Consider the following 18,006-nt stretch of genomic DNA (forward strand, 5'->3'; position numbering starts at 1 on the left):
GCTGAGGGCCTGCTGATAATCACAGTCATGAGACATCACTTAAAAATCATATTGTTTTTATATTTTTAGCTGAATGTTCACTTCCAGGTTGTTGAACTCTCTCTTAAATTGTAGCTCAAAATAAAAGCTAAGTTTCATTACTCTTTAGCATCCTGTAAAACAAACACACACACATACACACACAGGCACGTACACTCACTACAGCGGCACTAAGCAGTGTCTGGAGGATAGGAATATATGAAAGCCAAATTGCTGCCATCACCAAGGGGAGCTCCTCGACATGTTTTTCTCAAAATTCATAGACGTAAACACAAAGGAAGAATGGAGGAGGATAGAGGCAGCCCTACAGATGGGGATAAACATAAAAACCCAGAGAGAGGGGGAGGACGATTGATGGAAAGCAACACAGAAATTAACACGAATGAGTGGCTGCTTTCACAGCCCGAAAAGGCAATTTCTCGCTCATGAGGGAAGGAGGGAGAAAAAACCCCAGACAAAATAAACTTCACTTTAAACTGCTAAATTGAAAATGGCAGAATCAAAGACTTAGAGGTCAAGGAATTGATTATTTGAAGCGTTTTCATATTACGTAACAAATGATAGATCACATTTGTCCTTTGCTTTGTAGGTGAACAACTTGCCGGTGAAAACTTGTTAATCACTGTTTTATAGCACTTGAGGCTCCACCGTCATTGTAAAGCAGTACTTCTGATTTATTAGAAGTCCAATATTTTCCATCTTATCAAACTAATGCTTTGTCAGCTTTTTGTTTTGAGGTCATACGAGGAATAATCCCTAAGGAGCGTGTACCAGTGACATTTCTGCTACAGACTTAACTGCGTTCTTCCCAAATTAGAAAGTGAAACAGCTTTATGTTCTATCTCTCATAACACAGAGTTTACATTTGCCAACAGCCCAGATGGTCTGAGGAACTAGAAAGAGTGAAGTGGAGAGAGAAATTAGTGAGACTCTCAGTATCTCTGCAATTTTTGACTATGAATTTTCAAACTTGCCGCAGTCGCTCCCAGGACTCTGCTTCATTTCAGCAGGGGCTACATTTTACTGATGTTTGTGTGGAGATTATCAGGGAACCAAACCATGCATTTCAATTTCATCTGGGGCGTGCAATGCTCTGTGGTCAAAGAGCCATCTGATTAATGTGTAAAAAGTATTATCCTTTAAGCATGAGCTACCACAGCAGGTTGCTGCGGCGGCAGCCTGTGTGCTGTGAAGTCCTGGGTGCTCTTATCTGGAGAGGCACTGGGTCTGTAATGATAGCTGTCCCAGACAGGCCAAGGGCAAAGAGACATCCTGCGACCTCAGTTTAAAACTAGCACCATCTCAGCTACCTTGACTAACATCAAGGCATCAACCAAACTCCGGCTATGCAAGGATTATCAGCTGCATTGCTGCCCAGGGCTGCACACACACACACACACACACACACACACACACACACACACACACACACACACACACACACACACACACACACACACACACACNCACACACACACACACACACACACACACACACACACACACACACACACACACACCACAGTGCGGCTTCTGAATCGTCATGATGGAGTGGTGAAATGGTGTTTGCGTATTTTTACTCACACTTTGTCTTGTCAGGGGTTAAAAAGACAGACCAAAGTGTATGTGTGTTAATGTTGCCAGCTGAAAATAATCCAGACAGTTTCAGATGTGAGCCACCTCTACTGTCAGGCCAACTCTGCAAACACACACACACACACACACACACACACACACACACACACACACAGAAACACATCTGCAGGTGATCTCTACAGAAAAACGGGCACATCAGAGATAAGAGAACAGAGCAAACTAATTCTCTTTGATTTATTCATTTAGGATATGCTGTGACTTCTCTGGACAGTTGATAAAAAGACAAATTTCCCCTGGGGGGGAAATATGCTCACACAGGCAGACAGGGCCTCTGGGCTCTGTGTTGGGCTCATCTTTCACGTGAAACGCGCCTCTCTCTGATATCTTTAAAAGGTAATTCATCAGCGCGCCGCTCCCCTGACATTTAGAGCACCCTTGGCTTTGCCCCTTTATGGAGCAAGACTGCACACCAAGTAGGGAAACAATTATGAGTGGGATTTATGGAGCATCTCTGCGTGAGATCATTTCTCAACCCCCCCACCACCACCTCTATCCAATGACCCCACCCCCCAACCCCCCCCCACACACATTATTCACACTCATATACCTGAGATAAAGAGCCATCCAAACTGATCTGTGCCTTATGCACCGTATTAATCCGACATTATAGAAATAGGTGCATGCGTTTACTGTACACACACAGAGCAGAAAAAAAGGCACACTGGCCTGTGATATATCAGAGCTGAACACAAGTGGTCCCTCATAAGACAGCCATAATGGAGCTAAAGCTATTAGCTAAGTCCGTTTGAAGAGTCATAACCATTATTACTGTCAACTCCATAAAGCGTTTACATATTCTGCTTTTTAAACAGAGTGACTAAGTGGTAGTGGCGCAGTACAATTCTACTTTACTTTGACATATAGGCGACATTAGTCAAACAGACAGGTAGCGCAACACTGAGACAAATACAGGTTGTTTTGAATCTAAGTGAGTTTATATCCAGACAGCATATTTTCCCAAAGTCAAATCTTAAAGGGAACGCTATTTTTCATACACTGTACATTCAGGTAATGCATAAAAATGAGAGGAGTTAACATTTCTTATAATTCAAAGACTATTTACAGCTTGCCGGTCGATGTTCGGCAGTAAAATTTAGTGAGGAGAGACTCAGATTAAACTGATTACACTGGTCAGGTCACCCTAACTACAACAACACATGTACATTGTGAAACAGTTCTGTTTTAAATTTTCCAGATTTTGAGAGGTGAACCCATTTTAATTGTTTTCAGCCTATTAAGGTGTCTTTATCTGTTATTATCAAAGCCATGATAATGCTTCAGATGGGGCACTTTGGATTTCCTGCCTGACATATCAACTAGCCTGTGTAATAACCGCAGGTACCAGCCCTGTAAATTAGGGGCCGTACACATGCCGTGTCTTTAACCGCCTAGAAGGTCAGGCGCTGGGCACTACTCTTGTGCCTTTTCTGTGCCAGCTTTCAAGAGCATGGCAGGTTGCGTCTGAGGTTGCTAAGCAACCTGAACAAGCATCATATAGCCTATTTACTTGAAATCCTGAGTGCAGAGCTGATCTTCTTCCAGGTGCTGTTTATAAGTGTGTAGACAGATGCAGGTGTAGCCCTAAACTAACATGATCAACTTTTTTGTGTTTATCAGACTGAATATTTACAACCCTAACCCTAACCCTAACCCTAACCAATGAAATCTTGGTCGACCAATGACCTTTCTAGTCAACTAACATTTGGTCGACTCAACGTAACATGATGCAAGTCAATAACGATACGTCAACCTTGACTTTCAGTTTCACATAGCACATGAACAGCGACAGTTTCCTGGGTTAAAGTCCTGTGTTTGTTTGACCCATCCAACCACCCTGACCTTCTCACTGCGTGGACTTTGTTGCTCTTTATATGTCGTCTTTGCTCCAGTCATAATTACTACAGTCACTAGAGGTCGCCATCCAGGAGGCAGAGTAGGGTCACACTACCTCAGATCTAGTCTTCTCATAGCAACTGATAACGACCTTTTAATGGCCTGATAATATTCGAAGTTGGTGCGATGTCGGCCTTTAAAGTTTTTTTTTGCTAAACAATGAAGATGAATAAGATTTTGTTTGTGGTGCTCAAAAAGTGAGATTTCCAGCAACAGTGTTCCAGTTACACTGTATAATTTCAAGACCTCGCTGTGAGCACTTTCCAAATAACACTAAAGGTAAGTGAGATGATGTGTTCCTGTAATTTGGGTGATAAACCGACACCTTCCTTCACATTCTGATGCCTTTACAGACCAGCAGCATCTCTGTGTCTGCATGTACCACCTTTCTGTCTTTCTCTCTGTTTTCAACCCAGTTCCCCCTCCATCTCCCCTCGTCCTCTCTGTCTCTCCTTCTTTTCTCCTCTTTCAGGGCTGTTTTTGTGGCCTGGCTGAGTGTTAAAGAGCCTGGACATTAAACCTTTCATCCTGCAGAGGAAAACGGCAGCAACAGGAACTGGCAGCAGCTCACACATCCACAAAGTCTAAGCCGTCCCAGAGAGCCTTGGTTGAGGAGAAATAACGTCCAGGAGATACTGTATAACCTCATTTGTATTCTTTTGCAGTGTGCTTTACTAAACGGAATATCTCTGCAACTAAAACAGCAGCACTAACTCATTATAATTAAAATTCATGTGAAGGATTCGAGCAGTTTCACTCAGGAATAGCATTTAGTATGAGTGTATTTGTCAGCGAGGACCTCGGTTTTGCTAAATGGTAATCTCAGACTGTGAAGGGAGGGGGGGCGAACGGAAATTTCTCTGAGGAGGGATGATTATTCAATATAGAGAATAAGAAAGAAGGGAGAGATTTCACCACACCTCCAGAGAACTCCTCCAAATATTCTTTCTAATTAAAGAAGAGCAGTAAATAACAAACACATGAAATGTAATTTGTGAGCCTGGTGGTGAGTGAAGTGGAGTTGTGCTGTGCTGACTGTTCTAATTAGTGTGCTGGTAAATGATAGTGCCCCTTCACTGGGCACACACTATAGGGGTGGATGGGTGATGGGCACAGAGAGAAAGATGAGAGTCTGTAAAGTCAAGAACGACAGAAATACAGCCCGCAGTGTTTAGACTCTCTTTCTTCTCTTTTGGTTTAACTTTAAATCCCATTTCCCTTATCCCCCTCTCTCTCTATCGCTTTCTTTTTTTTTTGGACTTTCACTCTTTTTCTTTTTTTTTTCTTCTTCTTCTTCTTCTTCCACAAATCACTTTTGCTTTTTTTCCACACATTTAAATCTGGTTTGATGTTGAGACGGGCTGAGTTGATCTCCAGCGTGGCGTGAGTTGGTTGACAGGGAAGCTTCCTCCACTGGAAGGAACCTGGGGCGTGTGAAACGAATACAAGCTACATGTACTCTACGTGCACGAACGCACACACACTCGCGGAGATGACATTTTACATTTAGCCAAGGCAAATCTCAAGATTCACAGCTTATGACTTTAAGATGACAAATGTAGCGTGTTATGATGGAAATATATGGCAATGGCACAGAGTAAAGAGGGAGCATTCACTAATTGGAGCCACAGCATATATTTGAACTAAGCAATAAAGCTTTACTCACTCTCACTTTGCCTTTCCCTTTCCCTTGTGAACAAACCTCAGTCTGTCTATCAAAAGTTGCCTTTGTCCCTCCAGTACCAGGTGAGCTGACTTCTCTCCACATCCATTTGAAACAAACTGAGCGACATCAGAAGTAGTTTTACTCACAAAAAGCCGCAGATGCAAATCTTTCTCTTCTTTTCAAATCTCATACGACACTGAGTTGACTTTCTATCTGCTGTATCTGTTGCACTCAATTTTCCACCGCACATTACATACACTCTGTGCAATTTGCTCTTTACAAAGGTGAATTGGATGATTTTTTTTGCTAGAAGCTTGCTGTTGGTTCAGGCAGATTTAGATTCTGAATTTTTTCTTTGGTGGTAATTAAAGTCTCATAAATAATTGAACGTTTTAGCCTACTGCCCAGCATACATATTACTGCTGACCACTCTTTGAAGTATGACATTTTAGTCTGCAAATGGCAGAAAGACGAAGTTCACAACTAACACAGCGCAGCATTTAGCATGTACAGAGCCAGATATTTCCCTCAGGAGGTTGTAAAAGCAGAAATTACAAGAAAACTGAACACTGTACTTACATCTACCAGGTCAACAAAAACCCAACTCCATCATAATTTACTGCTAGGTGTGTAAATAATAAACTGTCTGCTAACAAATTCGCCATATAGAATAAAAAAAAAAGATGCTTAATCAGTGTTGTTCTAACAGGTTTTTTCTGCTGTTCCCAAGAGGCTAAAGAAATCAGTTATTGCAGGTTCAAAGTCTTGGAGCATCCCTGAATTCACCAACAAGGAAGAGTTATGGAAAACAATGATGCATAACAGCAATCTGAAAAATTATTATATACTCTGGAATATGTTGGCAATATGTAGAGTAAAGCTCGTTTTGTAATTAGTAACCTAAAAGGAAAACTTCACCTCCCAAATAACCATTTGTTCATCAGTTACAAACCCTGTGTCACACTGAATTCATGAGGAAAACATTTCTCACATGCCTCTGGTGAACGAAGAATCCAAACAAATCCAAACAAAAAAAACAGACTTTTTTTTTTTTTTGCATCAAAGGTTTTTTTTGGGGGGGAATTTCACTTATCAACTGAGAGAGTCCAAGAGCAGAGGGATTTTGTATGCCGTAAAGCCCTCTGAGGAAAATTGTAATTTGTGATATTGTGCTTTATAAATGAAACTGAAATTGAGATTGGAAGTCTCATTTATCCAGTCGTATGCTCAGTACCTCCCAAAACAGACACCACTTTCCAACAGGGAACTGAACTAGAAGTGAAATTTATCTATGCTCTCTTCAAAGCCAGAGCCCATTGAAAAAAACAGTAATTTTGCCTTGCTGAACACAGGAGCTGCTGGTCGACCTCTGCCTCGATTGGTAGTTTGTTTGTGTTATTGTGTGGCTTTGCTGAAACCGAACTAACCCTTTAAAACACCAAAGTCACACAATAACAAAAACAAACAAACTAATCAAGCCAGTAATAGACCAGCAGCTCCTGTGTTCAGCAAGGTAAAATTACTGTTTTTGTTAATGGAGTGTGGCATCAAAGAGAGTATAGATCCACTTTCAGTTCTGTTCCCCAAGGAACTAAAAGGGCTGTCTGTTTGGGAAGTAATGAGCATACAACTGGATAAATAAGACTTGGATTATACTGCATTGTGTGAGATTTTGTTTACAGATATTTTGATACAGTTTTGCTGTTATTAAGCACAGATTCCTGTGATCAACTATTTGCATGCGAGAAAAACAAAGTTCTCGTCAGGTATTCGACGAAACACGGGGGAGCAATTAATAAACAAATGGTCATCTGGGGGTTGAGGCATTCCTTTAAACATGTGAATCCAGCAGTGCGATCCAAAAACTAAGAAAGGAGCAATGGGACAGTCAAGTACAGGGAGGGGTGGTAATCATGGTTGTGTTGTGAGTGTGTGTGTGGGGTGGGTGGTTTAATCGCTCCCTGCAAAACATTTAAGCTTTGCTCTTTCATCTGCACACACAGTTAGCCAGTCCTCGCTATTCATTTCTGATAACCAAGTTTCTCACTGTGCCTGACTACAATAGCAAACTGACAACATGACGTTAGGCCGCTGGAAAAGGCGCCGCATGCAGCGGATTTAAACTTCAAATTCAATGAAAGGGCTTCCCACATTCACTGGTGGTTTTCTTTATTCCCTGCTGGGAACAGTGGCTGCTTATTCTTAGACAAACACTAATGTAGTCACACACCAATGTGTGCGTTATACACACATAATTGCTACCTTTTCAAAAAGGCTGATTTACAACCTTCTTTCAACATGTTATAATCGACATGCGACTGTGGAATGACCCAATCTGGATTAGTATGCTCTATCTACCATATGAACTCTGTCCAATTACCAGCAAAATTCCACTAAATCTACAAAATAGTCGCCGAAGAATAATTTACGTATTCCCTCGCTGTTTTCATGCTTATTTTTCAGTGATTATTTTAAAGATTATATTCCCAGAGCTCTTCCTCTGCAATTATTCAGCAAATCCCTGCCTCTTCCTCACCATTTCTGTAACATTCGCTTGGAGAATAAAACCTGTTTCTCCACTGACGACACCACCCACATCAATTTATTCCTCTGTGGCTGTGTTGCGATGTCCATTCTGTAATAAGCAACGATAATTAGAGGAAAACTGTATGAATGTTTGACCTAAGCTAATTAGAAAGTTTGCAGACTTGGCAGCAGGAATCAGCAGTGGGATAATGAATCATAAAATGGTTCATTACGGCGCTCAGGGAACACTCTCAATCTCAATAAACGGACATGGGGCCTAGCAGACAAATCAAACCAGGACGCATGCACCGCCTCATTTAGCTGCTGAAAGGATCACAATAAAAAAAAAAAAAAAAAAGAAAATGCTTTTTTTTTTTTTTGCTCTAAATGGTTTCTATTATTAAAGTGTCTCTCTCCTCTCACCCCTTTTTTTCTTACTATCTTTTCTTCTATCTGTGCCTCTCTCCCAGTCCATCCCCAAGGACGCCCATTTTGCTGTGACTCTCAATTCATGCTGCCATTTTCTGGAAAACAGTCAATTTATTCAGCGCATTAACAATGTGTACAAATCAAAGCAAGCCACTCCAACGACACAGAGCAAGCAAGTGCTAATAAACAACACTTGAGGATTTCACAACAACTGTTGAACATTGTGCTGTACTGTGGACTGTGCTCCATTCTTCCTACACTTTTCTTTTCTCTCTGCCTTTCCTCTGGCCTCCCCCTGAGGAGCGAGCGCTGAGTCTGCCCACTCACACTGCTTCTCTTCTGCTAATCCTAAACCCACAGATACTATACTGTAGATCCAGACCTCTCAAGACCCAAAGGACAACAATCCGCCCACATTAGTTTCCTCAGACATCCTCTCCAAGGCACCCTGCAGGCTCCTGCTGGTGGGACGGCAGCAGAAAAGGACATACAGATAATAATCCTCTTCCCACCATCTCGCTGAGGCAAACGCAGCTCCTGTGACATGAGGTTGATGTAAATTTCTGTAAGCTAAGTTACATAAAAGTGCATATGCATACATACATCCTGTTCCCCTTGTAACCTGTACCTGTTGCACCTACAGTAATGTGAACCAGAAAAAAATTGCCATATTCGGCTAGTTCTGCTTATATTCTCAAAGGCAGCTGTCATGACTTTATGCCACTCTGTAAACTCCGGCCTGTGTGGGCTCCACCAGGTGCGTAAAGTAAGTCCTGCTGCTACAATAAACCTGTAACTGTCAGTCTAAATTCTGCTTTCGTAAGGCCTGGCAAAATAAATTTGTCTCCTAAAGTCCCATTTCCACCACTTTAAGTATGGTACCTTTGGAGCCAAAAGTAACCCTTCAGACATGGTACCTAGACCCTAGTGTTTCCACCACAAAAAGTTCTCTTAAATGTGGTTGGGGTTGTTGTCACTCACTGCTCCGTCCAGCACTCACTGTATTTCCTCATTATCAGTGACACAGATGGAAGTCTGCGTCTCGTTTATCGTCCACAGAACGAGGCTGCACGCCAACATTTTTCAGAATAAAATAAAACAGGCTGCAGTGAGAGTCTCTCTCCATGGGATATTTAAAAATAGCAGGTTTGTGCATTTAGTCCATCTCAGGCAAGCTCAGGGGTTTAGTGTTGCCGGAACACACAGAAATGACACTCCACTGCGCTTTTTTCTCTCTGAATGAAGATTAGAATATTTGCAGTTCAAATAACCCAGCTGAAATTTATAAATACATATTTATAAAAAAATATTTATAAATGCTTGAAGATCCACTCATTACTAAAAGTGTATGTCATATAAAAACTAAAGTGATGGTCAAAGTTGTCAGTGAAATTTAAGGTGTGCTGATGGAGTCATGTCGTCAACTCAAACATTGAGTAACATTACAAGTTAACGTTCCACCTTAGTCACCGACAGTCAGCCCAGTGAATTACTGTAAGTTATTCTTTCTCAGACTACAGCTGCTGCGAGAGGCAGCAAAACATCCTTTCATTTTATAGTTACAGTTTACTGATGAAACTCTCCACAGTATGAACAGTGGTTACATGAGCCTCAACACCAGCCACAACTCAGCCCTGAGCAGAGTGACCGTCCTCTAATGACCAATCAACAGACTGCAGTGTTCACAGCTCCACCTTTTAGTACCAGATCTGTGTGCTAGGTACCCCAACAGAGGGGGGACCAAAAATGGGGATGGTACAGAACGGTTCTATTGGTACCACCCACAACTTTTCACAGTGGAAATGGAAAAGATGGGCACTGAACTGAACTGAACTGTACCGTACTGTACTGCTTGGTGGAAACGGGGCTTTACAGACATAGTTGTGGGGATTCTGGTAGAGGTTGTTTGAGCCACCCTGAGATGTTTTGGTACCACCTTCCAAAGAGTTAATACCGTGGGACAGTCCCAATTTTTGTTACATTCCAGTGCACTCCTGTAAGACTGCCAAACTCATGATGGACAGTTTTAGAAAAAGGATCAAAATCGATGCAACAGAGTCAGTGATGACGTTGTTTTTTACACATTCACCTTCCTTGTCAAACGCTGGAGCCCACATTACTCAAAATACAACTTGGAACTGCAGGCACGTGTGTTGTCACAATATTGAAATTTCTAACTTTGATAAAATATCTAAAAAAAATTGACATTTGATACAATTTTTGGAAAGAACTGACACTGAGGGCATACAATTTTACATTTGTATCAAAAGATAAATATAACAAGGCTATAACACTGCAGTTGTGACTTTTCTTTTCTCAGTTTGTTGCAGAGAACAGCAGAATGACTGTAGTGAACACTAACAGTTAGAGAGAGCAAGAAAGCCCAGCTAGTACAGGTGTATCGACACTGCATAAAATGAGTACGGAAATTATTTTACATATTAAGTATTGATGTCCATCAATAAATCAATATTTTATGGCTACATTAGCTCACAGTTCAGTTAGAAGTTAAGGTGTGTTATGCTCGTAATGGCTAATGTAGCCTTGAGCCTCTACAGAGGTGTGGTGAGCTCACTTCTTTCTAACTCCACATCAACAGATTTTTTTCTTTCATTTCCAAACTTGTATTCTTCAGCCCCAACCGAGGAATTTACTAGACTTTGCGCAGCTCCACAAAAACCACAAAAGGCTTTATACAGCTTTTTTTTCCTCCACATATGCAGTAGCACTTCCCGAGACCTGTAAACAGACTTTGATGTGTAAAATCACTGCGGCTCCCCTTCAGCTTCGTCTCCGTAGCATTGCACATTTGACGTCTTAAAGTTGATGTTTCTAATATCAACATTTGTGCCTGGCACATTTGGTTTGATGGCAAAGCATCTTTAAAAATGACTGTACGTTTGGGCAGCGACATGTTGTTCAACGCTGTTTATTTATCAGCAATGACTAAAACATGGCACACATGTTCATAATGGAGTTGGCACAAAATCTGCAGTTGGCAATCTCAGCACAGCAGACCCCGCAATGGGAGCTAACTAAACAACATCAATAGTAAACATTTTCTACAGAAGAGAAGTGAAAAAGCTAATTCCATGCACCGTACCAATCCACTCTTCTAGTCTCCACCAGGCTCAATCGAGAGGCCTTTATTCTCTGACTCATATCTTCAGACGGGGGAGCCAGAGCTGGCACAAAATGGCTCCGGGAACAATGTGCAGGCCTGATTGCTCTATTGTGAGTTAGCTGTGGCCTTTGACATCTCCTCCCGAACCAAGAGTGTCTAATTCTGACAAGATTTGTCTGGAGACACAGCTGGAGGGCATTGTCACAGACAGGTGCCATACACTGCCTGTTCAACAAAGAGAGCGAAGAGCTAGACAATAACAGAGGGAGAGAAAAAAAATTACCACTGTGAAAATGGCTGTCTGTCTGCACATGCTCTGGTTTTTGAGTCTTTAAAGAGGCAGGCAGAGAGTGTCCAAAAGGTTAGAGGTGGATAACAGAGGGAACATGCCAAGCGAAATCAGAGTCCCGGAAGGTACATGTGTTCCCTTTTGTCCATTTGGCAGCTGCAGACTAAGGAGGGTGTTATGTCCGCGGGGCAGCACGGTGCCAAGCAGGAAGGGCAGGGTCCACGAGCGGGGGTGACCATGCCCACGCACAAAAAAAATAAAATAAAAAATACAGTACAGATCTGGTGTGAGAGACCGTCTGTCATCTAAAATAATGTTAGTGTGCTAAAGTGCTGGCTGATGTGAAAGGATGGAGAGTTCAAGCTAACATACTGAGAGAGAGGGGAGAGGTCAAGTCAAAACAGGAGACTGTCATCGATCCACAGTCCAGCGGTGTGTATGAAACCAGGGGAAGACACAGGCATGACACAGGTAAACCTCATAGTTTGTGATCTTTTACAGGGTTTTCAAATAGAAACGCAGACTCAGCCGTTAGCAAAAACTGTCACGTAGGTTACAACAGCAATCACTAACAATAAAAATAATGATAATGCCTGAAAGGGATCATTTACTTTATTTTGAAATGGGATTTTGTTAAGTAGTTGTCCATAGTCAGTGTTATATATTCATAGTTTAACCTTGTTTAAAGCAGGGCTGAAGCCATTATATCACTCTCTTCAACTGAACTTTACTGTACCGTGCTGCTCGGCGGAAACAAAGCTTTTGTTTCACTGTGTGACTTTCAGATCCGAACTAACATGGCGTCCATAGCAGCACATTGCCTAGCTTCTGTGCCAGCCAGGGGTAAGAAGAATGTAACTAATTTAGAAGGTCAATAACACACAGTTCTCAAAGAAGGCTTGGCTTAGTCATGAAGACTCACATTAAACAGGCTTGGGGGTTTATATGTAGCAACGTCATCATGCAGGAACCTACGTCAGGTCACAATGGAAAATGATTTTAGAAGGGGCTAGGGAAAATATTTTGATTTGAAAACAGTGGTTCCCAACTGGTCCAGCTACTGGGTCCAGATTTCTCCTTTGTCTCCTTAGTCCATTAGTCACTCTCTGGTCAACAGGAAACAGCACTTCAAATAAAAGCTCTGTGCGCTGTACTTCAAAATTTAAGAGTGGACCTGCGACCCACTTTGCCTGCTTGGCCACTACCATGAGTTCCAGAGCCATCAGTCATTCTGCCCCCCACCTCCGGAGCTCTCTCCCCCACGACATTCGCAATAACGACTCCCTTTACTCTTTCAAATCCCATCTGAAAACACACCTTTTCAAGCTGGCATACCTTATTCTGAATTAATGGTGACACACATATTGATGATGACGATTTTATACCTAATACTTGTAATTATGATTTCTGTCTAGTCATTTTATTAACTTTTATTGTATATTACTGAATTGTTTGATTTTATGATCTATGGATACATTGCTTCTTGTTTTTTTACTATGTCTTGTAAGGTGTCCTTGAATGTTCTGAAAGACACCTAAGTAAAATGCATTATTATCTTCATTATGACTTTTGGACCGTGACCCACCAGCTGGGAGCCACTGCTCTTAAACATACATACTTGTATTTGATTTAAATACATAGGGAACACTAATGGGAAGCTACAGAATGACATAGAAATGTTAAATAAATAAAAAAATAACAGACCTGCTGGTTAAAGACTCAATGAAATATAAAATACATTTTCCAAGGTCTTATCCTATGTCCTCGTATGAATCGTTGTGTCATCCATTCATACATTACATGTCAAATACAGATAAAAATCAGCTTTAAGTATGTATACTTCTAAATCCCTCACTTTAATCTTCTTGTAATACACATAGATATTTCAAGACTTATTCTGGAATCGTCTGTGTGCACATAAATTCATTCAGTCGATTGTGATTTACTGGCTGACCCCTGCCATCATATATAAGTGTACTTGATTGTCAGCTTGTGGTTCATAGTAACTTGTGGAGTTTGTGGCTTCTGAGGTGTGTTTTAAAATATCAGTTGGCAAAAACACTTCCAAGAGAGTCTGCGTAAGAATTGAGTGTATTTATTTTTCCCTCGTCCTCCGCTGTATGATCTCAACAACACAGGTGGGAGAAGTGTCCAGGTGAAGGTAAACAGTCTTCTACTACAGCTTTATATCTGTGTGGCTCTCCAGAAACTTGTGCTTGTTGTGCTGTGCCCTCTTTGTGGTTATTGATTTTGCTTGTGTGTTACAGTTTTTCAGAGGGGCTACACAATGCACATTTTTGGTAGCATAAAGGAAATGCAGTGTGGACTCACAAAACAGTCCTGCTGCAGCAGGTGTTGTTTTTAAGACAATACTCTTTTGATCAGCAGCTCTTTTATATCACAACAGGTACAGATTTTATGAAGCATACGCAGTGCCGCTCATTCACTCGCCTTTCCACCAGAACACTCATAAAGTTAAAGTATTGTTGTTCACTTACAGCCTTTGTATATGTCTGTAGGAATCTGGACCGCACTGGAAGAGAAGTTGACCTTGTTTTTGAAATTGGGATCATCCACAAACTCCAGCTCCAAAGACGTCGAGCTCTCCAGCGGGTTCTCCTCTTCTCCATCTTCTGCCTGCAGACACACACACATGCACGCGCACACACACACACACACACACACACACAAATCTGCGTGAGCATACAAATAAAATCACTAGAAAACGGGAGAAACATGCAAATATAGTGCCGCATTCTGTCACCTCCCATATTGTGGCTTTGCAGCGCCCATCTGTGGCTCTGGTGCGTACAGTATATTGTCTCTTGTTCTGACTCACACATGGAGTCTCACAGCATTTGGATAATGTTGAACACAAAAATATAGTAATTATTTCCCCTTTTGTCTGCCTTCAGATTTAGGTGGTTCTTTACTCGCCCTCTCATCAGAGAACAACAGCAGGTATCAGCGCAGACACCAAACAGCGAGACTCATTAGTAACCAAGATATCTATCACAGACATATGAGGTGCCATACAAATTAACCCCAACAATAACTACCAACCAACACCACTTAATCACGGTTTCAACTCCCATCCATTCGAATGAAAGCATATTTCATAACAGACTGTCTCCTCTCTCTCGCCTGTGATTGTTTAAGCGAAAAAAACGGGACTAATGCTGCATATTTTGTCACTTTTACAGCTTCTCGGTGAGGCCATTGTGCTTGGTGAGAAAGCCTGACACACATATTGCATTAGGAAAGTGTCAAATATCAAAGAAAGCCAGAAGATAAAAGAGAAAAACTGACATTTAAGCTTTTTATCTTGATAAGTTATCAATGGAGTCCAATCTGTGCCTGTTCCCACAGGAGGAAGTGATTGTGGGATGTGAAAACAAAAATGTCAGCAAGATACAACCTCACTCTGTGGCTCGGTTTATTGGCTTATTCTTGATCAGATTTCAGTGCGAGTAAAACTCTGTTAGATGCCTCCTTAGAAAACCGCACAAACCGAAAACAAAAGCCATATCTCTGATCATTCTTACGTATTCTAATTGCTGAAGAGCAAAAAATTTTACTTCAACATAAATCTGTGAGTGCGGAAAATATGTGACTGCAATGTGCACGTTTCATGTTGATAAAGCAGCGTGGGTTAATTGGATCTGACATGATAAAAACTGTTTGTTTTTTGGAGAAATTAAATCAAAACTCCATGTCCACAGCAGAAATTGATTGATGGGCCAACTTTAATTGACTATTAAAATGCAATTACAAGCTGTTGTTGGGACGAGCAGGGGGATAGCTGTGTTGAAGTGCCACTGAAAGTCAACATAAGGAACAATGCAGTGTTTTGACAGAGACCAGCTCAGGAGGGATATGACCACAAAGAAATATCTTGGGGACAGATAAATGTTCAGAGCACACACACCTGGTCAGGGTGTCTACGGCTATCAGGCACTTTAATTTAATGCTTTTCAAGACCTTTTCAAGGTCACTTTAAACCAAATTTAAGACTGATGTATAAAAACTGATATGAAATATAAAGGTAAGTAGTATATATATGGTCCCTTGGAGGTTGGTTTTATGTAGGAATATGGTTATTAGATTGAGTTAATCTACATTTACAAGTATGAAGTAAAAGGACAGTTTTAGGTTCAGTGGTAGGTTTAAATTTGTGTAACATCAGAAATGTGGATTTTCATGCAGAAGAGCTTGACTCATTTTTAAAAAAGAAATCAAAAGATGGACAAGTTAAATTAGATTAAAATGTTGGTCGCAATTAAGATCTCACAAATTCAAATTTAGGACTATTTAATGACTTTTAAGCATGGTATTTATAAAATTAAATAAGACATTTTAAGATTTTTTAAGGACCTGCATACACCCTGCTGGTATTCAGCAAATAAGGGTGCTTTCAGACCTATAGTTGTCTTGCTTTGGTCTGAATCAGGGACAACTTTTTCTTTACAAAGGTGCATAAGTGCCTAGAGTTGGTTCGTGTTCTCACGGCAGCATTTACAAGCGGACCAGATCAAATGCCTTGTGCAAGAAAGCTGCTCTTGATTGGTCAGAATTTCCATGTGGGAAAATCCAGGAATTAAACAAAACGTTGAAGAAGATTACACCTGTAAGATAAATGCGACACTTTCTAATGTCACAATGGAGGGACAACTACGCAGGTTGATGTTACCGCTGGTCATCGTGGACTATATTGCTGTCATTGTTCATTTTAGTCAAACCATACAGTTTGAAAACGAGGCGCGGCTCCAACTAGAAAATAATGTTTTGACGCATTGGATGTGCTGAATGTGCATATTAAGGCAGTACAGGAGGAGGTGCACATTAATAATCCTCCAGGATCGAGGTGGGAACACGTTCTCACCACAAACAAACCCACCACCTCTTCAAGAAGGTCTCCGTCTGCTTCTTTCTGGTGTGCACCTGAGTGCGATTGCTGTGTTCACACCTGCCCAAACGAACTGCACTTAGGGGGCAAATGAACTTGCAAATGAACTTGAGTTCGATTGAACTGAACCAAACAGGGCAGGTGTGAAAGTACCCTTAGTTATCACTTAAATAGCATTATAAACGGTTGATTGAAAACTACTACACGAGCTTTAGTCTCATCAAAGAAAGCATTTAGTAAAAGCAGATATGACTTTTGTTAATGTGAAATCTGAGAGAATTTAATATATAATTTAGACATTTTTAACGCTTGCATTACCTTTCAAAGAATCAAAAAGGCTCAGAGTGATACAGCCGCACTGTAAATATATTCTATATTTTCTGTGTCACAAGCTGGAGATGCTTCATTGTTAATCACTAGACTGCTCATCTGGACGAGTGAGAAGTTGTGAAACAAGAACTTGCCAATGTTTTAGTTTTATTGTAAAAGCTCCTCATATAATGCACGGTAGACATCATTTCTTTTAATCAGTCCTAGTCTAGGGCGCTGCTGAGAAAAGACTGTTCGCCTGTTGTTTTTAGTTGACACCTCTGGGACCTGAGCTGAGGCTGCAATCTGGCAACCACAAGACTGAAGAGTGTCAGGCTTTTCCTCCTTTAATACTCTTTAAAAATACATTCAGTAACTAGCAGTTAACAAGTGTTATATTACCACTGTTAAAGCAATGACAATATAATCTTTACCTGTGGTTCCAACCCAATGCACATATTTTATTATTACTTTATACAGGCTGGAGAAAATAAGAAAGGACTAAGGGAGAACTAAACAGGGTTGCAGCTTTATAAACAAGGGAAAATATAAAAATTGATGACTGTTTCCAGGTCATATTGGCTTTTATCTTCATAATAAAATCACACCACTCTGAAAGCAATGTAATGATATGAAAGAATAAAATGTACTGCTGACTACAAATGCTAGCGATTAAAACTAACAGTGGTGCCTGGGGCAGAACTACAGAGCTTGGGCCAAAAACATTAAGCTAAGACTAAATGATGAAATTATTAAACCTGATACTTTAGATTAATGTTGGTTTAGTGCAGATTTGTTGGCACAGGTTGGGTTTTCACAGGTTGTCTCTGCATTAATAGTAAACCAGATTAGGTTAGGGAAGCTGAATTATCAGCATCACTAACTGTGAGGTTGAGGTGTTTGTTTATCACTCAGTCTGACACTAATTCTGTCAGTGTCGGGCAGGGAGTTTTTTTTTTTTCCCCTTCTTCAGAAGAGCCCAATCATAATTAACCAAGGCAGCGTCTAATTAGGAGCTGAATAAATCCACGCAGGAAAGACTGATTGGTTCATTTTCTTCAACCATCCACCACCTGTTTTGCTCGATTCATTACCCAATTTGTTAATTTTATCTCCCCGTTCTCAAGGTTTAATTAAAGGCTGAAGAGGCCAGAGATGACATTTTGAAG

At 40.9% G+C, this 18,006-nt stretch overlaps 1 protein-coding gene across 4 annotated transcripts in view; it reads right to left on the reverse strand.

Moving 5' to 3' along the window:
• Positions 1-18,006, reverse strand: part of cacna2d2a (calcium channel, voltage-dependent, alpha 2/delta subunit 2a) — a 207,921-nt gene that overhangs the window by 55,349 nt on the left and 134,566 nt on the right. For all 4 annotated transcript variants that reach the window (XM_050039173.1, XM_050039172.1, XM_050039171.1 and 1 more), the window contains one exon: positions 14,121-14,259. In XM_050039173.1, coding sequence (XP_049895130.1) covers positions 14,121-14,259 — 139 coding nt within the window. The remainder of the gene's footprint in view (positions 1-14,120; positions 14,260-18,006) is intronic.

Source organism: Epinephelus moara, chromosome 24, assembly GCF_006386435.1.
Source record: "Epinephelus moara isolate mb chromosome 24, YSFRI_EMoa_1.0, whole genome shotgun sequence".
NCBI lineage: Eukaryota > Metazoa > Chordata > Actinopteri > Perciformes > Serranidae > Epinephelus > Epinephelus moara.